This window comes from Trematomus bernacchii, unplaced genomic scaffold (assembly GCF_902827165.1).
Source record: "Trematomus bernacchii unplaced genomic scaffold, fTreBer1.1, whole genome shotgun sequence".
In the NCBI taxonomy this organism is placed as follows: Eukaryota; Metazoa; Chordata; class Actinopteri; order Perciformes; family Nototheniidae; genus Trematomus; species Trematomus bernacchii.
This window is the reverse complement of record NW_022987645.1, coordinates 673,633-697,546: the sequence shown is the minus strand read 5'-3', so window position 1 is coordinate 697,546 and position 23,914 is coordinate 673,633. Positions and strand designations below refer to the sequence as shown.

Genomic DNA, 23,914 nt, shown 5'->3' with positions numbered 1-23,914 from the left:
AAAGCCGCATAACAGGGCTGGAATAGAGGGATATGAGGGATGTCTAAAATGCATGATCTATTTGTATTTTGAGCAAAACACATCAATAGGCACTTTCACACCGGAGTACTTTTCCCAGTATAGTTCCGATAGTTCTTAACTAAGTAAAACACTTCAGAGACATGTTTTGTATAGATATAGACATTTTTAAAACCTAAACAGTACGGAATTTTAAATAATCCTTTAGGGATGGTCATCATTTTGCAATCATCTTTTGTTAATAAGATTAATACATTTTCTTATTTTTCTCTTGTTTTCTCTGTAATTAGGACAATTCTGGAGAACTGGATCTGCTGAGGAAGGAGCTGCCATCCACACAGGACCCCCCGTGGTGCTGGAGAAATCTAAACAGCATCAGGGACATCATCCTCCCAAACCTCTGCTTCCTGCCGTCCAGCTGAACAGCAGCTCAGGAAGCTTCAGAGAGAAACAGTGTGTCTAACAGAGACTGAAGCACACGGAGAAACGGTGTGTTTAACAGAGACTGAAGCACACGGAGAAACAGTGTGTCTAACAGAGACTGAAGCACACGGAGAAACGGTGTGTTTAACAGAGACTGAAGCACGCGGAGAAACGGTGTGTTTAACAGAGACTGAAGCACACGGAGAAACGGTGTGTTTAACAGAGACTGAAGCACACGGAGAAACATTGAGTTTAACAGAGACTGAAGCACACGGAGAGACAGTGTGTTTAATAGAGACTGAAGCACACGGAGAAACGGTGTGTTTAACAGAGACTGAAGCACGCGGAGAAACGGTGTGTTTAATAGAGACTGAAGCACACGGAGAAACGGTGTGTCTAACAGAGACTGAAGCACACACGGAGAAACGGTGTGTTTAATAGAGACTGAAGCACACGGAGAAACATTGAGTTTAACAGAGACTGAAGCACACACGGAGAGACAGTGTGTTTGACAGAGACTGAAGCACACGGAGAAACGGTGTGTTTAACAGAGACTGAAGCACACACGGAGAAACGGTGTGTTTAATAGAGACTGAAGCACACGGAGAAACATTGAGTTTAACAGAGACTGAAGCACACACGGAGAGACAGTGTGTTTAACAGAGACTGAAGCACACGGAGAAACGGTGTGTTTAACAGAGACTGAAGCACACACGGAGAGACAGTGTGTTTGACAGAGACTGAAGCACACGGAGAAACGGTGTGTTTAACAGAGACTGAAGCACACGGAGAAACGGTGTGTTTAACAGAGACTGAAGCACACACGGAGAAACGGTGTGTTTAACAGAGACTGAAGCACACGGAGAAACGGTGCGTTTAACAGAGACTGAAGCACACGGAGAAACGGTGTGTTTAACAGAGACTGAAGCACACGGAGAAACGGTGTGTTTAACAGAGACTGAAGCACACGGAGAAACAGTGTGTTTAACAGAGACTGAAGCACACGGAGAAACAGTGTGTTTAACAGAGACTGAAGCACACACGGAGAAACGGTGTGTTTAACAGAGACTGAAGCACACGGAGAAACAGTGTGTTTAACAGAGACTGAAGCACACGGAGAAACGGTGTGTTTAACAGGAAGTGGTGATTTAGTAAACATGAGTGTTGTGCTGCTCTCGTTGGTGAAGCAGCGACTCACTGCGGCTGCTGAAGACATCTTTGTTCTGTTTGAAAGAACGATAGCAGAGTACGAGGATGAACTGTCTCGTTCAAAACAGGAGAACGAGAGACACCGGAAACTACTGGACGCTGTTTTACAGCCTCAGCTTCAGATCCACAGAGCAGGTCTGTTCCCTCTTTATTCACTCTCTCTTTATAAAAAGGAACTCACATTGTGGTATAACCGGCGAGAGAGAAGGCCTTTGAGCTCCATACAGAAATAATCCTTGTTCTAATAATCCTTGCGTTTCATCACCGCAGCATTTTAGACAGTTTTTTATTTAGCCTTTATTTATACAGGTCAAAGTCTCATTGAGACACAGGAGGCCTGTACTACGAAGCCGGATTTTCGCTTAGCCGGCTGACTTCAGGGAAATCTCGGGCTTTCCGGTCCTACGACGCTGGTTCTCTTTTTAGCGGGCTAGATCTCCATGGTAACTTATGCTGAGCGGCTAACCTCCTCTGGAGGAGGTTAGGTTGCAGGCTAAGAGATCAACTCCGTGAAAGCACCGCCTGCTGACCAATCAGAGCTCCGTGTGCGGAGTTTAAAGCGATCAATTCATATTACAGGATAGAGGAAATACAGAAAAACTGCCGTTGCAGGAAAGACGGCCGGCAAAAATCAACTGACTGTGTGAACGTGAACATTAATAGAATATCCCCTCCCATCTTCAGAGCAATCTGAGTATTATAACATTAGCGTTAAGAAAGCTTACTTAAATATCTGCCACAACATAAGTAACCGGATCAGAGTAACATTAAGTACAGTCCGTGGCACTGTGAGTGCAGACGTCGATGTGTCCCATTATCATTCATATCATATCACATCATAATGTATCATATATTTCCTTATCTGAGTCAGCTGAGCCGTATCTGGCCGTGCAACACTCACAGTGTCACATACTGTATGCAGAAGTATTATTTTAAGCAACACATTAAGTTGACGAAACACTTGAGTCAAATGTAATTAAAGTCAGATCGTGTCTTGGACGGGGCAGTGATTTCATAAACCTGTTAATGTACGCATTCAAACACTTTCTCTGTTACCAGCTGTATTCACCTTGCAGGTGCAGCTATGTGGCTTTGATCCTGGATAAAGTGTTTAAGTCATGGATGTTTAAAGTTTAACTTCTTCATATATGACTAATATTAAAGTTCACTTTTCATTCAGGAAGTATGACGCTGCGCTGTCAGTACGCTTGTCCATGTTTGTGATTGGTCGAATGCTCCAAATACCACCCCTTTCATGTGAACGCGCACCTAACTAGATAGGACACGGCTGGCTTGAGCGATCCACTTGATAACCAGCGTCGTAGTACAGCTTAGCGAGAGCGCGTATGTTTTGGATTGGGCCAACCGGCTAACTCCAACATATCCAGGTTAGGAAAATCCGGCTTCGTAGTACAGGCCTAGGGTCTCATTCTCAAGAGAGACCTGTTTGTACCCAGAATCAGCACTTTTGTAACAGGAAGTGAAATAGAGGGATATGAGGCATGGCTAGATTGGGTGATCTGTTTGGTTGTTTGACCAAAACACTTCATAGACATGTTTTTTATATTTTTTATATATCTGAGACCTATGCTATTGCCTAAAAATAGCATGATAGGTGACCTTTAAAGCTGCTGAGTCATATATTGCACCTCAAACAACAGAGTTACGGTTTCTTTACTTCCTCTACAGAAAGAAGGACAGTAAAAGAAACTGATTCAGAAATCTCATTCCTCCAGTCAGACAGTGGGCGTAGCTGTAACCACCTGCACAGGCCTAGTCTGTCACTTTATTTGACCAAATGTTGTTATTTAAAACATTTATGATGGTTCAACTTTGATAACTTCTGGTTCACATATTTCCACATATGGTATTTCCACACCTTTTGTCTGTTATTCTTACAAAAAACACAGTCACATCTGACTGAAGATTGGCACCATTTTTTTGTGACCGTACAAGTGATGTAAAGCTTATAAAGTGAGGCAAATAGAAATAATCAGCTGATGGAGTGTAGATGTGGAAATAGGTGCATTTGAACAGCTGACTGTTTTTTTTGCCACACTTTATAGGCCTGACAATAACCAGACCTTCTCTGAGGTGCAACGTCACAAACAAATGATGGTCCTGTTACTACAAAACTGTTCAGTGTGCAGGTCTTTGTTTTCACAATAAAAGTGTAGCGTCTTAGTGAATGTCCTGTACTGGTCTTAAATCTCATAACATCCACCTTTTTCCCCGTGGATGTTCTTCTTGACCCTCGGAGAAAGAGAAAAAGCTGAGTCGTGTCTTTCAGGCATGTCCTTTCCTAACAGAAATGACAGGAAACATAAAACATGACATTATTGCAGAGCAAGTGTGTTATTTATGAAAGAGGTGTGTTTGTGTTTAGATATAATCCATTTTTCAATAGTGAGCTACAAAGACAATCAGATTATGAATGAAGTTAATCAACATTCAAATATATTTTATTATCAAAATAATATTGATCTGTTATCAAAACTTAGTGCAACTGTAGAAGCTTGCTCTGTTCGGTTGTCTCACTGAAATCATCACTTTTACCACATATACACAATATAAAGCGATAAATAGTAGCAGTTCTCACTTTGTGTTAAATAACCTTTGCCTTCAATACATTGAAATAAGAAAGCTGGCAAAAGTAATGTTGCTTGTTAACTTTTTGCATGGAAAGAACACTCAACTTCACTGATGTGTAGGTGATCTAGCATGTGGTAATGTTTAATGTAGGGGTGTAACGGTATACGTATTCCTACCGAAAATATTCGGTATGGGCCCTTCGGTTCGGTACACGCCCCAAACAGCGACCGTCTGTTAAACGCTATCGAGCGTCCTTAGTAAAAACTAAACTAGTGGAAGGGGAGATGCTCCAAGGGGAAGCTGATCCACCTTCAGGTGCTGGGACAGCTCGCTCCCTCTCTGCAGCGGTGTGAGCCGCTGTCTGTGAATGCCGCTCCGCAGTTTAATGCAGGGCCGTAGCTACGTTTTTAACGGGCCTAAGATGATTTTTAAAATTATTCACTTTTAATTAATGTACTGCTTGTTTTGTTGCTTGATAATCTTGTGGACATAGTGTAGGTTTGTTTCTACAAGTACAGTTTTAGGGACACACAATTTAGGGGGGCAGCTGGGGGGGGGCAAGGCTCTATAGTGGGGGGGCAAGGCTCTATAGTGGGGGGGCAAGGCTCTATAGTGGGGGGGCAGCTGCCCCGTAGACCCGCCCCATAGACCCGCCCCTGCGCGACTGGCAATACATCAAACTTGCACACTCATTTGAAAAGGCATCACCCGAACGTGAATATCACCGGTACCAAAAGAAAAATGACTGAAGTGCAAACCCAACTCCCACTAGCATTGAAGCCTCCACCACTCGCAAAAAGTTCAGACCGAGCCAAAGCTATTACAAACGCCAAATATCCTTATGTTGCCATGTTAGCAAAGCGCTACCTGGCTGTATCTGCTACCTCTGTCCCTAGCGAGAGGGTGTTCTCCACAGCAGGAGACATTGTTAGTGCCAGCAGATCTGCCCTTTCGGCAAGCAGTGTGGACAAGTTCATTTTTCTTTAAAAAAAACATGAAAATACAATGACAAGCAAGTCCTAATGTCAAGCTGGCTGCTTAGGTGAGTACTAGTACAGTACAGTTCAACTACAGATTATTTCAGTTCATCGAAATGCTGCACTTTAATGTTTATTTTATTATATTTTGTATTTATTTGAGTGAATATTCAGTTTGATAATAATTAAAAACCCAAAACAAATATTTTATGTTTTGTGATCATTTTTTCTGCTGTACCGAAAACGTACCGTGACCTAAAAAACGAGGTACATACCGAACCGAAATGTTTGTGAACCGTTACACCCCTAGTTTAATGGCATGTATATCAGTGTATTATAGTCAATACTTAATCTTTTTAAACCAATTGGTTTCTTGATTCTTTGTACAGTATGAAAAAAGGGTCTTTGTACCTTGGAGTCTGTGCTGAAGTTCACTGCTGTTAGGAGTCCACTTCTGTCTCTCATCCCCCTGTCTGGATCACATAGAGCAGGGGTTCCCAAAGTGGCGGTCGCGAGATGATTCCAAAATTAAAATGTAAAATTAAAAAAATTACATTTTTTTAAATTATCTTTTTTTTTTAAATGATTATTAATAATAACGTGTGCATAGACATTTTTCAGGGGCGGACTGGCCATCTGTATAATTTCCCCAGCATGTTTCCTTCTCCTGATCTTTAACTCTCTTTTGGTTTCCACAACAAAACAAGGTTTACAGTGGCTTTCAATAAATAAACCACATATTTTGGTAACACTTTATTTTGATAGTCCATACAGTTAACACTCTATAAGTCATCAGTTGACATTTAGTAGCATGTCAACAGTGCATCAGTTGACATTCAACAGCACCGTTCAAACCGACAAGAAACTAAGCATTAGTTGACGATCAACAGATAAGCAACTAAAGTTCAGTTGACTATTACATTAAGCATTAGTTGATGATCAACAGATAAGCAACTTTAGAGTTTAGTTGACTATCTGTTGATTGTCAACTAATCTAGAGTTGACTATCAGTATACTTTTAGTAGGTTCTCCACTAAGCGTTTGTAGGCATGTGTTAGGACAGGGGTGCCCAACCAGTCGATCGCGATCGACCGGTCGATCGCGGGGAGATTCCCAGTCGATCGCGATCGACCGGTCGATCGCGGGGAGATTCCCAGTCGATCGCGATCGACCGGTCGATCGTGGGGAGATTCCCAGTCGATCGCGAGATGTGTCTAAAAATAGAACAACAATATTCTGTTTTATCGTTAATGTCCTATAACATAATCTTTCTGTGCCAGAATAATGCACTTGAACGCATCAAAGCTTTGTGATTGGCCGGCGTGACCCCATGTGTCGGGGCGTGGCTGGTGGGCAGTGGGCACTAGTTCGCTGACGTTGTCCGTGTCAACAGGAGTGACAGTCCGCACACACACAAGACCGCAATTATGGCAGAAGCAAAAAAGCCCAAAATATATAATTTTCACTCCGAGTGGGAGGATGATTATTTTTGTATCTATTCCAATTCAAAGTCCATCTGTCTCATCTGCAATGCAAGCGTGGCTTTATCGAAGAAGGGTAATTTAGAGAGGCATTTCAAAACAGTGCACAAACGCTACGAGACGGGATTCCCTCCTAATTCTGTCCCTACGCTCCCAAAAGGAGAGGGACCTGAAAGGACAGCTAAATGCACAGCAGTCCATCTTCACCAGGCCCAACAACAAGAGCAAGGCTGCTACCATAGCATCTTATCGTGTCAGTCACGTTCTTGCAAAACACATGAAGTCTTTCAAAGACGGCAAAGTTGTGAAAGAAGCATTCCTGGAGGCTGCCGACGCGCTTTTTGGGGACAGTAAAAATAACAGTAGCATTTCAACAGGTTTTTGATATAATAAAAACTCAAGTTAGATACCGTTATTAATCAGCTGTAAGTTTTAGTTTGTTTGAACTTATTCATTATAATTATTGTACAAAATGGTATAAGAATGCAAACATTAATATCTGTTCTGTTTAAATTGATTATAGTCTATTATCAATTCAGGTTAAGAAACTAGTGTTGCTTGCATCCTATTTTAAAGGCATTTATTTTTATACTCTACTAAAATGCAACATATATATTTTTATATAATGGCAAAGAAAGGGTTCAGAGTCTTTTCTTTTTCTCCTGTGTCATATGTGGCAGCACTGTTCAATGTTTCTTGAAAACATTACCCACTGTAGTATGTGACGTGTGAATAAACTCCAACTCTGTATCAACAACACTGTTGTGTAACTTCAGTTAAATACTTGTATGTGTGTAGATTAGAAAGAGGTAAGAGAAAGGATCTGCAGTATTTGATAAGTATTAATCGTACAAAGGTCAGTTTTATACAAGTAGAAGTGTGTATTTACCTGGTAGTAGGCTGTCAGTAATGGCCTCTCTATTTGGACTGGTAGATCTCGGCAGACTGGCAACTTTAAAAGAAGCTCTCGGTTCAAAAAAGGTTGGGCACCCCTGTGTTAGGACTATCCAATTAACGTGAAAAACAGTTGAGAACAGTAGAAAGTCTATAACCTATCAACAGAACACATTCATCCACTAATTATATGCAACAGACATGGGAATAAAGCGAAATCTTTTGCACAACTGATCACGAACACTGGATAACTGAAGTCAATGCTATAAAGCACAGTAGAACAAACACTATATGCAGCATATCAGAGAAAGAACGCTTTTTTATTTTAATAATATACTACAAGTAAAAACACTGAATAGTTGTGAACCACATTCAATCCTACTAAAGGACTACGAAGTGACTACTACTACTTCTACTGTTCTCAACTGTTTTTCACTTTAATGGGATAGTCCTAACACATGCCTACAAACGCTTAGTGGAGAATGCCTACTAAAAGTATACTGATAGTCAACTCTAGATTAGTTGACAATCAACAGATAGTCAACTAAACTCTAAAGTTGCTTATCTGTTGATCATCAACTAATGGTTAATGACTTAGTAATGTAATCTTTAGTTGACATCTTGACTCTCAACAGATGATCAACAGATAAGCAACTTTAGAGTTTAGTTGACTATCTGTTGATTGTCAACTAATCTAGAGTTGACTATCAGTATACTTTTAGTAGGTTCTCCACTAAGCGTTTGTAGGCATGTGTTAGGACAGGGGTGCCCAACCAGTCGATCGCGATCGACCGGTCGATCGCGGGGAGATTCCCAGTCGATCGCGAGATGTGTCTAAAAATAGAACAACAATATTCTGTTTTATCGTTAATGTCCTATAACATAATCTTTCTGTGCCAGAATAATGCACTTGAACGCATCAAAGCTTTGTGATTGGCCGGCGTGACCCCATGTGTCGGGGCGTGGCTGGTGGGCAGTGGGTACTAGTTCGCTGACGTTGTCCGTGTCAACAGGAGTGACAGTCCGCACACACACAAGACCGCAATTATGGCAGAAGCAAAAAAGCCCAAAATATATAATTTTCACTCCGAGTGGGAGGATGATTATTTTTGTATCTATTCCAATTCAAAGTCCATCTGTCTCATCTGCAATGCGAAGCGTGGCTTTATCGAAGAAGGGTCATTTAGGAGCGGCATTTCAAAACAGTGCACAAACGCTACGAGACGGGATTCCCTCCTAATTCTGCCCTACGCTCCCAAAAGGTGAGGGACCTGAAAGGACAGCTCAATGCACAGCAGTCCATCTTCACCAGGCCCAACAACAAGAGCAAGGCTGCTACCATAGCATCTTATCGTGTCAGTCACGTTCTTGCAAAACACATGAAGTCTTTCAAAGACGGCGAAAGTTGTGAAAGAAGCATTCCTGGAGGCTGCCGACGCGCTTTTTGGGGACAGTAAAAATAACAGTAGCATTTCAACAGGTTTTTGATATAATAAAAACTCAAGTTAGATACCGTTATTAATCAGCTGTAAGTTTTAGTTTGTTTGAACTTATTCATTATAATTATTGTACAAAATGGTATAAGAATGCAAACATTAATATCTGTTCTGTTTAAATTGATTATAGTCTATTATCAATTCAGGTTAAGAAACTAGTGTTGCTTGCATCCTATTTTAAAGGCATTTCTTTTTATACTCTACTAAAATGCAACATATATATTTTTATATAATGGCAAAGAAAGGGTTCAGAGTCTTTTCTTTTTCTCCTGTGTCATATGTGGCAGCACTGTTCAATGTTTCTTGAAAACATTACCCACTGTAGTATGTGACGTGTGAATAAACTCCAACTCTGTATCAACAACACTGTTGTGTAACTTCAGTTAAATACTTGTATGTGTGTAGATTAGAAAGAGGTAAGAGAAAGGATCTGCAGTATTTTATGAAGTATTAATCGTACAAAGGTCAGTTTTATACAAGTAGAAGTGTGTATTTACCTGGTAGTAGGCTGTCAGTAATGGCCTCTCTATTTGGACTGGTAGATCTCGGCAGACTGGCAACTTTAAAAGAAGCTCTCGGTTCAAAAAAGGTTGGGCACCCCTGTGTTAGGACTATCCAATTAACGTGAAAAACAGTTGAGAACAGTAGAAAGTCTATAACCTATCAACAGAACACATTCATCCACTAATTATATGCAACAGACATGGGAATAAAGCGAAATCTTTTGCACAACTGATCACGAACACTGGATAACTGAAGTCAATGCTATAAAGCACAGTAGAACAAACACTATATGCAGCATATCAGAGAAAGAACGCTTTTTTATTTTAATAATATACTACAAGTAAAAACACTGAATAGTTGTGAACCACATTCAATCCTACTAAAGGACTACGAAGTGACTACTACTACTTCTACTGTTCTCAACTGTTTTTCACTTTAATGGGATAGTCCTAACACATGCCTACAAACGCTTAGTGGAGAATGCCTACTAAAAGTATACTGATAGTCAACTCTAGATTAGTTGACAATCAAAGGATAGTCAACTAAACTCTAAAGTTGCTTATCTGTTGATCATCAACTAATGCTTAATGTAATATTCAACTAAACTCTAAAGTTGCTTATCTGTTGATCATCAACTAATGGTTAATGACTTAGTAATGTAATCTTTAGTTGACATCTTGACTCTCAACAGATTATCAACAGATAGTCGACATGACCCTGTTGACTTTCAACTGACTGATTGATTTTGAGAAGTTGATTGTCAATTTTGAAGATGTTGACACAATCTACAGATAGTAAGGTTGAATATCGGTTAATAACCTGTTGCAAAAAACATGTTGACAGTCAACAGACACTTTTTGTACAATCTATAAATCAACACTTGAGATGTACCTTATATTCTACTGGCAGTTAGTTGAATGCATGTTACTTGTCTGTTGAAACAGTGTTGTTGAATGTCAACTGATGACTTATAGAGTGTTAACTATGGACTATCAAAATAAAGTGTTACCCATATTTTCTGTTGCATGTGAGGATGCCTTATCCTTTTTGTGACTGCTCTGACATAAACCTGGAATCTACAAAAATAGTAAACAAAAATATGAATGCCAATATATAAATTGCAGACAGCCTGCTGCATCATTCGACCATTGATGCAATATGCCATCCTGTGTGCAGTTTAGGTTTTATTTTGGCTACATACCACAAGCACTGAAAAATATTCTAGGGCAAACACTGCCAGATCACAACTTACGTCTGTAGCCAGCCTCTGTTCTCCTGCTCCCAGCGTCCTCCTCTCTCGATGGGCTCCTGTGGCTGGTCAGATGCACTGTCCGCACTCGGAGAGGAAATGGAGGCCCTGGTCCAAAACATATCAAGTTTAGGTTGCTGACTTGCCATCAAACTCATTAATGTGCAATTATATTCATTGTGTGCAATATACTCATTGTTGTTTACAGTACATGTATATCATTAACTTTAAACTATTTATTTTTTACTTTTGTCAGTTATGAATCAATAACAACTAGGCCTCCTCCAGAAATGGACCTGGTGGACCCTGAATAAGCCTGTTATTACCAACTCTGTTTATTAACTACTTTACCTGCATTATTATCCAAATCTGAGTGTCTTCTTTTTCCTTTTTAAATACTAAATCAAATATAATTGTGATGTGATACATGATATTCATTCACTTTGATGACATGGCACATTTAGACTGTTGGAAGTGAGGAACTGATTTTTTCTGAAAGCTTTGTCTGCCAAAATATAGTTATTTACCTGCTCGTTTGCATGCTGTCTGTGAACTTCTCGACTAATGAAGACGGGGTCGATGTCCACGTGTGGCATGATCTGGTGGAACAATGCCAGGACAGAACAGAAAGCCTCGTCTTCAAGCATCCTCACAAAGCCACCAGCCTCTCTGACAGTTACAGGATCAAAGTTCACAGAGTCCTCCCTGATGGTCTGTAAACACTTTAGGAGGTCATCCTTTTGCTCATACACAATGTTTACAGCACGACGGTGGAAGTTCCACCGTGTTGTAGAAGCTCTGGGGAGTCTTTGCGCCACCACTTGGTCAAGCACTGCGGTTCGCTTGGGTGATCTGGAGAAGAAGGCAGAAAATCCACCAATGTCTGGAAAGAAGTGCCAATTCTGGGGATGTGTGATGTTGCCTGCTGCATTATGAGGTTCAGCTGATGCGCATAGCAGTGCACGCAGTGTGCATTCCCGTAGACATCCATTACCGTGCTCTGGAACTGCCATCCATGGAGGACCTTTACTCCCAGTGGCTCAGGAAGAAATCACTACGGATTATCAAAGACCCCCATCACCCCAGCCACAAACTGTTCTTTCTGTTGCCGTCTGGCAGACGTTACCGCAGCATCCTGGCAAGGACAAGAAGATTCTGAGACAGTTGCTTCAGTGAGCAACAGTGAGACTGTTAAAAAATTGAACTGCTGAAACAACTTCAAAAACATTCATCTGCTACTCAGTAATATGTATCTAATATCTAATATATATCATTCCAATAACTTGAATATAGACTCGTACTGCACTATTCCACATGCTCACTTTTTTTTATAACTATTTTTCTTTTTGTATTGCTCTTGCTATCTGTATTGTTATTATGTTGCATTGTTGGAGAAGCCTGTGACATAAGATTTTCAACGACATAATTACTCTGTAGCTATGTTAGTTTGACAATAAAGAACCTTGAACCTTGGTGTTCTCATACTTCCTCACTTTCTCAGACAGGTGCTTCATATCCCTCACTCCAGTTGTTGTCCATGCTGCATCTGTCCCCGTTGTTTTAAAAACCAAGCAAGGAAGGCAGAATAAGGCATTAGCATGACTGCATCCAGCCAGGCTTCTGGTGTACCAGCTACGAGAGAAGCCTCGCACATACGGCTTCCATTTGTCACTTGCCTGCTGTTTGATAGCAATATCAGGTTGATCTGCTCTTTCACCGGAAGCTTGTCCGCCAAACTTCTTCTCTCAAACATAACAGTCATACAAAAGAAAAACATATTTTGTTTTGCTGCGATTCTTCTTTCTGTCTCTTTTCATGCACCACATATACTAAAGCAAATTCCTCGTATGTGTAAACCTACCTTGTAAATATGACCGATTCTGAATCTGATAAATATGTGTTTCCTGTTTCCTGCAGACGTCCAGCAGCTGGTGGTGGTTAAAGAAGAGGTTCCCCCTGAGCAGCAGAAGTGGAGCTCCAGTCTGGACCAGGAGGACCCAGAGCCCCCCCCACACATTAAAGAGGAACAGGAGGAACTCTGGAGCAGTCAGGAGGGAGAGCAGCTTCAAGGGCTGGAGGAGGCTGATATCACCAAGTCCACATTCACTCCTGTCCCTGTGAAGAGTGAAGATGATGAAGAGAAACCTCAGTCCTCTCAGCTTCATCAAAGACAAACTGAACACCTGGAAACAGAAGCTGATGGAGAGGACTGTGGAGGACCAGAACCAGCCAGGAACTCAGATCCAGAGAGACATTTACAACCAGAGACTGAGGACTACCCTGGAGACTCTTCTGAACCTGACACTGAAGACAGTGGAGATTGGAAGGAGACCAGAGAACCAGGTTCAAACTCTCAGAAAAATAAACAAGACCCTGTCAGTGATTCAAGACGTAGTGCAGGAGAGAAACCATTCAGCTGCTCAGTCTGTAAGAAAGCTTTTACACAGAGAGGACGTTTAAATGACCACATGAGAATCCATACAGGAGAGAAACCATTCAGCTGCTCAGTCTGTAATCAGTGTTTTACACGAAGAGGAAGTTTAAAGGACCACATGAGAATCCATACTGGAGAGAAAGCATTCAGCTGCTCAGTCTGTGAGAAATATTTTTCAGGGAGAGGAAATTTAAATCGGCACATGGCAATACACACAGGAGAGAAACCATTCAGCTGCTCAGTCTGTGAGAAAACATTTGCACGGAAAGGATCTTTACATCGACACATGAGAAACCACAAAGGAGATAAACCATTCAGCTGCTCAGTCTGTGAGGAGTCTTTTACACAACGTGGAAGTTTAAAGGGCCACATGAGAATACACACAGGAAAGAAACCATTCAGCTGCTCAGTCTGTGAGAAATCTTTTAAACAAATAGGACAATTAAAGGAGCACACGAAAATCCATACAGGAGACAAACCATTCCGCTGCTCAGTCTGTGAGATCTTTTTTGCACGGAGAGGACATTTAAATCGGCACATGGCAATACACACAGGAGAGAAACCATTCAGCTGCTCAGTCTGTGAGAAAACATTTGCACGGAAAGGATCTTTACAACTACACATGAGAAACCACACAGGAGAGAAACCATTCGGCTGCTCAGTCTGTGAGAAATCGTTTACATATAGTGGAAGTTTAAAGTGCCACATGAGAATACACACAGGAGAGAAACCATTCAGCTGCTCAGTCTGTAAGAAATCTTTCACACATAGGGGAAGTTTAAAGTACCACATGAGAAACCACACAGGAGAGAAACCATTCAGCTGCTCAGTCTGTGAGAAATATTTTACACATAGGGGAAGTTTAAAGTACCACATGAGAATCCACACAGGAGAGAAATCATTCAGCTGCTCAGTTTGTAAGAAATATTTTACACAAAAGAGACATTTAAGGACACACAGAAGAATCCACACAGGAGAGAAACCATACAGATGCAGTGTCTGTGACAAAAGATTCACCTGGAGTTGTCAAGTCAAAATCCATAAATGTGTTGGTCGTCAGTCCTCACAGCTTCATCAAACTCAAACTGAGGAGAACAGAGAGGCAGAGCCTCCAGCCAGCAGCTCAGCTGAACACCTGGAAACAGAAGCTGATGGAGAGGACTGTGGAGGACCAGAACCAGCCAGGAACTCAGATCTAGAGAGACATTTACAACCAGAGACTGAGGACAACCCTGGAGACTCTTCTGAACCTGACATTTTCCAAGTCAAATCTGCATGTGTAACAAAAAAAGAGGACAATTAATTAGTACCACGACAATTCACATGAGAAAAATCTGTCTGGCTGTATAAACTCTGTTTGACAATATTCATACATGACTTCATCTAAACTCCACTCTACAAATCTAAATTTGTAGAGTGTGGAAAGATTTAAAACTGTGATGTGTGACACCTATGGAATACCAAAGGTGCCAGAATTAAATAAATAAATACTCTACAATTATTATGAAATAGTATTTCATAATCGTCAGAAGCATTTCAAAGATACTCACATGCAGGAGGGTTGCAGGTGCACCATAGCTCGCGCTGGGTTTACAACGCTCGGAATTGCTAATATACATGTTTAATTATCTTATATCCAGCCCTGCTGACCCGGATTCATCACATCAGCAACTGCAGATCGCCGAGGTCAAGCTGTAAGCATGAGCAAGAGGAAGGGTGGCAGTGACATTAGACAGTTTTTTGGGCAGCCTCAGAAAAGAAAAAAAGTAAGTTAAGAGCAGTGAGAAAATGAGTATTGTTACCAGTCAGATAGCTTGTTTACTGATAATATTTCTTCCATGTTCACTCTGGTGTGTTCAGAGTAAAGAGAGAGAGGGAGAGAGAGAATGTGAGCATGGCGACCGGACAGGGAGAGTGTGCGCTGGTGACATGGAGGTGAGTGAGAAAGGAGCTAATATTGATGGTTAAGACCGAATAATGACAACATTGCAGTCTTAATGTTAATTTAAGATGAGATCATCCTCGTGTATTTCAGATAATACCATCAAGCAGGGAGAGTGAGTTTGACGATGAGAGAGAGAGCAGCCAGGCAGGCGAAAATGAAGATACAGGAAAGGAAGGGGAGGAGCTTGGACTTTGCCCAAATCATCCAAATGTGAAAGTCATACCCAGTCAAACCCTATCAAATAGAATACTCTACTTTCATGAGAAGTGGTTTAAAGATCATACATGGCTCCATTACAGCCCCTCTGTAAAAGGGGTCCTCTGTTTCTATTGTGCTAAATACTTTGCAGCACAAAAGTCTAAGTTTGCGTCCAAAGCAGATTCAGCGTTTGTCAAGACTGGTTTTAACAATTGGAAGAAGGCACTGGAGAAATGTAGTGTGCATAAAGTCAGCCAGTGTCACAAATTAGCTGTGATGACTAGGATTCAGGAGCCAGAGCCTGTTAATGTGCAACTTTCACGTGAGCTTGAAAGACGGCAGCAACAAGCGAGAAGAAATCTGATGAAGATTGCTGGGGGTACTTGGCGCGGCAAGGTCTGGCTTTTCGAGGTGATCAGAAGGAGAGTGGGAATTTAAGCCAGCTTCTAAAGTACAAGGTTCAAGGTTCAAGGTTCTTTATTGTCAATCTGACATAGCTACAGAGTAATTATGTAGTTGAAAATCTTATGTCACAGGCTTCTCCAACAATGCAACATAATAACAATACAGATAGCAAGAGCAATACAAAAAGAAAAATAGTTATAAAATAAAGTGATGATGTGGAATAGTGCAGTACGAGTCTATATACAAGTTATTGGAATGATATATATTAGGTATTAGATACATATTATTGAGTAGCTGAAGAATGTTTTGAAGTTGTTTCAACAGTTCAATTGTTTAACAGTCTCACTGCCCGCGGGAAGCAACTGTCTCCGAATCTTCTTGTCCTTGCCAGGATGCTGCGGTAACGTCTGCCAGACGGCAACAGAAAGAACAGTTTGTGGCTGGGGTGATGGGGGTCTTTGATAATCCGTAGTGATTTCTTCCTGATTTCTTCCTGAGCCAAGGCAACGGGCGATGCAGAGCTGACCTCCTGGCTAAAAGGTCCCCTCGATTTCACCAGTCCGGAATTGCAGAACGAACTGTTGAAGCTGATGGCCAATACAATCATCAAAGAAATTGTGTCGGAAATAACATCAATGCCAGTTCGCAATTATCATTGATGGCACCCAGGATATATCAGGAGTTGAGCAGGAGTCAAGATGTGTGCGCTCTGTAGATGCAGATCTACAACCAAAGGAAGAATTCCTGGGAATCTACCAAGTGTCATCAACAACAGGGCAAAATATAGCCAAGGTGGCATGTGATGTGATGACGCGCCTACAGCTTCCTCTGTCTCAACTCCGAGGACAAACTTATGATGGTGCCGCAAACATGGCTGGACGATTGCAGGGAGTACAAGCCATTTTAAGGAAAGAACAACCGCTGGCTGTGTATTGTCACTGTGGTCCCCACTGCGTGAACTTAATTACGCAGGCTGCCTGTGGAGCCTCTCCACTAGTAAGATATTCAATGGGTCTGGTCCATGAATTGGGGGGCTTCTTTAATCAATCTGGCAAGTTCAAGTTGATTTTCCAGAATATCGCAAAATCAGAGCATGGTTCAACTTTCACCTCATTGAAGCCTCTCTGTCCCACCAGGTGGACTGTACGTACCCCTGCTATCCGCTCAGTTCTCAAGCAGTATGAGTCAGTGCTGATGGCCCTTGAAGAAATGGCATCATGCAGCTCACCTGAAACTTCAGCCAAGGCCAATGGTCTTCATGGAACATTTCTTAAAGGGAACACTGTGCTCGGCCTTTTAATGGCTGAAGAAATTGGGGGTCTTTTGATTTTGATTCAGCGGCAAGCAGCTAGTGCGAGTCGTGACTGTAAAACAAAAGGGCAATAAAGGGTTCCTGTTTCTACTGAAATTGCGTGGCACAGACCTTTCTATGGATTGAAATGCTTTAATATGATGACGGTTATAGTTGTACTTTATTCATCCCTAATCTATGCCATTACAAACAACGAAACAAGAAAAGCTAAACTAGATAAAATAGGGCGATGTAATACAATGCACAATTAGACATTATGGTAAAACATTTTAACCAGTTAAGCCCCAAGCCTGTTTTTCAGGTCTCAGGCTCGAAAATGACATTCCCAGAACAGTTGACCATATCTTCTCTTCTAAAAGGGTTAAATTAATAATCTTTTTTCTCAAAGCAATGATAAACCTGTGAGTTGGATGTAGAAACAATTCAGAATCAATATAGATGTTTTTAAAGTAAATTCAGATTGAACATAGTAAAACAATGTAAATGATTGTGTCCGTCCAAAAAATAAACCATTACTTATAGTAACCACCCTTGAATGGTGGGATAGTAGACTAAAAGCTTTAGGAATCCAAACTATAACATATAATAAGTACCGTCTATCAAGATTGATCCAAAACAAGTATTTCCAAGGAACACCTTTATATGATCATTATAGTTATACAAAATAAGAGAATAACAGGTATGAAATAATTCCAACTCATACTACAGTTTAAAAGGGGAGTGATTTGTAAAATATGCATAAAGAAAAAGTAAATCTGTTCAGTTCTGTTTCATATGGTGTTGAGAGATGTGTCCATAGATTCAGTCCCTCATGTTGCTCTCAAAGTGCACCAGATTGATGCATTTAACTTCAACATTTAAAAACAAATCTTCCCGCGGGAGCATGCCCCCGGACCCCCCTAGAGGAGGTTAGGTCCACCACCTGCCCACACCCCCCGTCAAATTGTCCCACCCACATTGAGGATGCTTCCTACGCCCATGCCCGAGACACAGTTTCGTGAATATTGTTGTGTTTTGCCCCCACGGGCAGGGGCATGGGGTTTAACAGGTTTTAAAGTATCCCATGTGTTAGTGAATTTTTATATATTTTCCTTTAGAATGGCAGGAAATTAGTATTCAAATTTTGATTTAATTTTTGGTCCCCCCCAATGTTGACTCCATGAATACGGCCTTGAATTACATACACGCTATATCGCCCCCCTTGACAGTGAAACGCTACGCGTGAGGTTTAGATTATTTCCCTGTCTCAATCAAAATTGAACTATATGAAATAAAACGGCATATTTGTCTTGTAGTAAATAGAAAGGGATCACTGTGAACGAAGACGGCCGATTTCGGCCTGGTGAAAGGCCGAAATCTTCGTTAGTCGCACGACGAAGCGTGCCCTGTCGCCCAAACTCAATTTGGTGTGTCCCGAACCATCGGCCGTGACACGCCTTATTTGGCCTTTCACGTCCGACGCATGGCCGATTCAACATGTTGAATCAGCCATGCGTCGGACACAGGCAGTCGGACCAAGAAACCACTCTGATTGGCTGTTCAGCTAGCGAATGAGAAGCGAAACGGAAGTGAGGGACGTAAACAAACGATTTAAGAAGGCACACACACACGGCTATTCATTTTCATCTCATCGGTTTATTTGTCATCATGGCGATCTGGAATGAAGGAAATGAAGACCTGCTCATCACCTTGATCCAGGAGAGGCCAGCTCTGTACGACATCACAGAGACAAAGTACTCCAACCGAATAGTGAAAACCGGACTCTGGCGAGAGATTGAATCTCAACTTGGTTTCTCAGGTAAGATTCTCTTTTTTCATCAATTGAGCTCTTTAGCAGAAACTGTTGGTTTTTTATTGTTTGCCAGCGTACGTGAAATGTAATTTGTTATTTCAACCTTGTGTTTTGTTGTTCTCTTGTTGCTAGCTGTTGTTTGTTTGGCACTGCATATAGATATGATTTGGACATGCTAACTAGCCACAATGCTTACATCGTTTATTTGTGTGCTTCAGAGAAAGAGCTGAAGAAGAAGTGGGAATCTCTGCGAACCCAGTACACCCGGTACAGGAGACTTGCCCCTTCGGGTAGTTGTGGAGCACAAAGGACTGGCAGACAGCAGTGGATCCTGACCAGGCTGCAGTTTCTAGAGCCCTTCACAAAAAGGAAGGAGAGTACTTCCAACCTCACCATCACGGTAACTATTTTATTTGTTGAGTACAAATAAGTGTTTCTTGCTTCTTTCATTTACAAAAACATTATTTGCATTCATTTGGTGGTTACAGTGGTAAATATAACAATAACAGAATAATATGTATATTATTCTATTATAATTATTGATGTGCTCATCACCTTAATGTTGCAGCTGGTAAAGGAGGGGCTGATTTAAATTACATGATATACTGCTGGGTAGCTTATGAAATTCACGGGATCAATAACGCTTTTATCTTAACCTATAATAATACATGATAAAATATGTCTTGATTATATTTTGTAGTGTTCTGAATCTTCTAGAAGTACGTTTTAGCATCTGAATAGAGCCATCACAATGTGCCTCTCACACTTGACCACACCCCAAACTAATGGCACACACATGTCAGGGTATTGTTTTGTTATGAATGCTTAGTAAACAGTTTTAAGAAGCCATGGTATTAAATCCAACTAACTGTGAATTTATTTAACATTTTTTAAGGAACGTCTGTTGGCTGCAGAATCACCCCCCGGTGGCACCAGCAGTGAAACCTTGACCAGCACCACTGAGGAGTGCTTCCACTCTGATGCTGAGCCCTGCACCCCTCTGGCAGAATCCACCAGCTGCACCACACCGGCACCGGCACCGCTCAGAGAGACGGTTTTCTGCCCCTCTATTCACATGTAGCCTTTCATACGTGATGGTTTCTTCATTCTCAAACTGTTGTGGAGCAGAAGTATAAAGTTGCAGGATTAGTCTCAAGTACCTCAACATTGTTCTTAAGTACAGTGTCTAAGTAAATGAGATACTGTCTGTTAAGGAATAATTCTTCTAGATATCTAACCTTTTACTCTGACATGTGTTATCTCCTTTAAGGAAAGGCCTTGGTGCCATATGTGTTGTTGTCACCAGTGTGAGACCGGTCAACTTGACTGGCACGAAGGGTAATTGTTGTGAGAACACTGAGGCACTTCTTTATCGGTGTTTGTGGGCTCTAGGATGTGAAATCCTTGAGGCCATGAGCGTCGGACGCAGATGATTCAGTGTTTAGTCTACTCCTTCAGAGATGTTGATTTCTCTCTGTGAACCTGTTAAAAGGTCTAGCATAGAGAGAGGTTCTTCAGAATTGACGTGGCAACTCTACCGTGTGGTCAGAACCTCTGACTCTTTGATTTGTGATGTGAATCCTCCGGCCGAATACTCTGAATAAACCCATCAGTGTTTGACATCAAAGCTCCAACTCTCACCGTGTCTCCTTCCTGAGTCGGTGACTCCATGCATTACTACACAGAAGTTTCCTCCACACTGTCTACCGCTGTTCATTTACCTATTGTGAGTCGCCTCGGATAAAAGCATCACATGGAAATGGAAATTTAGCAAGAAGTGGCCATTATTACATTACATACATTACTACATTGCTGACTCAATAAACGACACACCCGCCAGAACACTGCGATCATCAGATGCAGGTCTATTAACTGTGATTTTATAGTATGTCTGCACTCTATGTGCTTATTTCATCATTCATGTATTTTATATTCTACTAAAACTGAATCAAACCATAAACAAGGTGGCCTGTTGGGATATATATATATATATATATATATCTGCATTATTTTATCCCACTTCATGCTTTGCTCTTGCTGCTTGTTTTACACTGATTTTATGTCTTATTTCTTACTGATGTAAAGCACTTTGAACTGCAATCCCCTGTATGAAAGGTGCTATACAAATAAAGTTATTATTATTATTCAGATGGATGTTTCTGCCCCTCTGTTCATTCTCCCATTATCCTCCTCAATCTGCCTCGAAGTATTTTAATGTTGTAGCTGTTACTATAACCAATACTAATGCTAGGGCTGCAACTGACAGTTCTGTAGGCACATTGTTATTGTTTCTTATCGCTGTGTGATTAAAAGAATAAACACAAATAGCAGGATAGGCAATGCAAAACTTTATTTCGTACCTTCATACACACATAACACAACATTAGAATGAGCTTTTATCAACGCCTACATGATGATAACCCGTCAACATGACAGGGAAATCCACATGACATTAATACAGAGCGGGCAGAACCCAAATCTGCATTCAAAGAATACACTTTACCAAAGCTTGAGGAAAATATCACAACACAACCCCTTTATGAGCCAAACCACCATGAGAGAAAAATATGGTGCTATATCTTATCCCACTGAAAAGGCACTGCACCAATACCGTTAAAATATTGGCATAGTTCATCCCTGTGATGCTTGGCTCGAGCTGGATTATTGGTGGGGTGGCTTGCCGTAGGTCAGGGTCTTGTCTCCAGCTTCCTGGGACAGTGCCATGATCGGGTCCTTCCTGGTCAACAACTCCCGCCATGTATGCGCTACAGTTCTCTGTGCGCAGGAAGTGTCTTGAATGTTTATGGTGGTTAGGAAGACCCGAAAACGGTTGGCTAGGATGCCAAAGGCATTTTCTACCACCCTCCGAGCCCGCGACAGCCTGTAGTTGAAGATGCGTTGCTCTACAGCTAGCCTGCGGTTCAGATAGGGCTTCATGAGGTACTCTTTCAGGGGAAATGCCTCATCTGCCACAATGTGGTAACAAACCGCCTGGTCAGAAGCAGGAAGTGGTGCAGGTGCAGGGATGTTGAATGTCCTATTCTCCAAGGCATCCTGCAGTGAGCATCCACCAAACACACCACCATCTGAAATCCTCCCATTACAACCTACATCTACATACAAGAACTTGTAGTTGCTGTCGACCAGTGCCATTAGCACTATGGAAAATGTATGTTTGTAGTTGAAGTAGGTTGATCCAGTTCCTGGAGGGGGGCGGATGTTGATGTGTTTCCCATCCAGAGCACCTAGGCAGTTTGGGAAGTTCCACTGAGCCTGGAATCCATCAGCTACTTGCTGCCACTCTTCCACTGTGTCTGGGCACTGAAAAACAAAACATATATTTTTTAAGAGCCATGTTTCATATGGCAGACCAAACATGTGCTGTTCAAATGCCTACAGACCTCACTGTATTACATACAGTTTGCACAGTAAAACCAGTAAGTATCCACACATACCTTCAGGTATTTCTCTTTTAAAACCTCGTAGATGGCTGTACAGGTCTCAGGAACGAATTGCCGTATCGTTGACACTCCCACTCGGAACTGGTAGGAAAGGCTCCTGAAGCTTTCCCCTGCAAATATTAACAAACACATAACTGAGTTATCTACACTGAATCTAGCTGAACAAAACACTCATTAGCTACACAACTACAGGTTATAGTTTACAAGATAGTTGATTACTTAAGACATGGATTTAACTTCTGTTAGACAGCTATCATACTGAATAAATATTTACTGTGAATGTATGCAAAAATGTATGGCATATAGCTGTCTAACAGAAGTTAAATCCATGTCTCACTTATTCTGACAATGTACTTAACCCCAAATAAAAGAACCCAATAGAAAGAGTTGTTAAATAATAGTGAAGTCACGTTGTAATAACAATAACTCATCTCTATCAGTTATTTTTCTGCTTTGCCAAAAGCCACTGTGTCAAGTGTCCTATTAGAGTTGCCATATGTAGTTGTCCAATATGGCGGACCATCTCGCACATGCACAGTACAGATCGGGCAGGTGGACCGATCGGGTAGTGACAGTCTTTGCGGTGTGTTCCAGTGCGACACATGGCCAAGACGCAGGAGAACTCGCCGACGCAACAGTCGGCGTCGGCGAGTTCTCTGGTGACTGCCTGGTGTGTCAGGGCCTTAAGGTGGGGCTAAGCCATTTCTTGGTATGGCTGTAGCCTACCCCAGCCATACCCTGGTGCCGCCACTGGTGTCACTGCTTATTATTGTCTGATTTAATATCATCTTGCATCTCGTTTTCCAGATCTTCATACACGTGATGCAAATGACAAGCCAAAAAAGTTCCCTGTGTTTTATGTTCATCTTTTCATCAAGGATACAATACATGATTGATTTATATTTGACATTGAATTTCAAAACCGATGCCTCGTAGGAGTAACTAACCAGACCTCCTCGGCTCTGTAGCAGTCCGTGAGGAGGTGCTGTAAAGTCTCGTCCTCCTCACAGTTAACCATTGGACCTGTTTTAGTTTTGACACAGCAGCTCCATGAGACTACAGCTCTGACCGCAAGTCTGTTGACCGAGATTAGCCACCTCACGTCTATTATATTACAGGAACAGGGGAAATACATATGATATGGATAAAGGTGTTTCAGGAGAAATAAACCAGTTTCTCTCCGCAGCTCCATGTCTGTGTATCTTAAAGGTTTAGGTATTGTCTAAGGGGAAATTATATTCGCTTTTATTTTGAAGTCCTCTGCACCGGAAGTGATGGTCCCGCTCTTTCTAACTTGGAACCAGATCGCGTCTCGTCGGTTCTCTCGCTACATCCATGGTTCTCTCGCTACATCCATGGTTCTCTCTCGGTGCTCCTGAGACAGTGTGTGTGAGCAGCTGATCCATCGTCTGTGTGTCTGGATAAACCTCTGACTTTGTGCTCTTTCTTCTGAAGCCTTTAGCTCGGACTCTAGAAGCTAGCTTAGCATGCTAGCTTAGCATGCTAGCTGGTAACACGCTAGCA

General features: G+C 41.6%; 2 protein-coding genes across 3 annotated transcripts; one reads left to right on the top strand and one right to left on the bottom strand.

The window, feature by feature from the left end:
* The first annotated feature begins 1,494 nt into the window (after window positions 1-1,494).
* Window positions 1,495-14,775, top strand: LOC117485357 (gastrula zinc finger protein XlCGF57.1-like). 2 transcript variants are annotated; one of them, XM_034133870.1, is made up of 3 exons: window positions 1,495-1,785; window positions 12,761-13,222; window positions 13,328-14,775. In XM_034133870.1, the coding sequence occupies exons 1-3, from the start codon at window positions 1,599-1,601 to the stop codon at window positions 14,578-14,580; spliced, it is 1,902 nt and encodes a 633-aa protein (XP_033989761.1). In that variant the 5' UTR covers window positions 1,495-1,598; the 3' UTR covers window positions 14,581-14,775. The 2 variants fall into 2 exon arrangements, with proteins under 2 accessions (XP_033989761.1, XP_033989760.1); XM_034133869.1 differs by having other exon boundaries at window positions 12,761-14,775.
* A 6,487-nt stretch (window positions 14,776-21,262) lies between these two features.
* On the bottom strand, window positions 21,263-23,446 carry LOC117485373 (protein ALP1-like). The gene is made up of 3 exons (XM_034133884.1): window positions 23,338-23,446; window positions 22,385-22,500; window positions 21,263-22,250 (listed from the first exon to the last, which is right to left on the bottom strand). The coding sequence occupies exon 3, from the start codon at window positions 22,080-22,082 to the stop codon at window positions 21,591-21,593; it is 492 nt and encodes a 163-aa protein (XP_033989775.1). The 5' UTR covers window positions 22,083-22,250; window positions 22,385-22,500; window positions 23,338-23,446; the 3' UTR covers window positions 21,263-21,590.
* Between the last annotated feature and the right edge of the window lie 468 nt (window positions 23,447-23,914).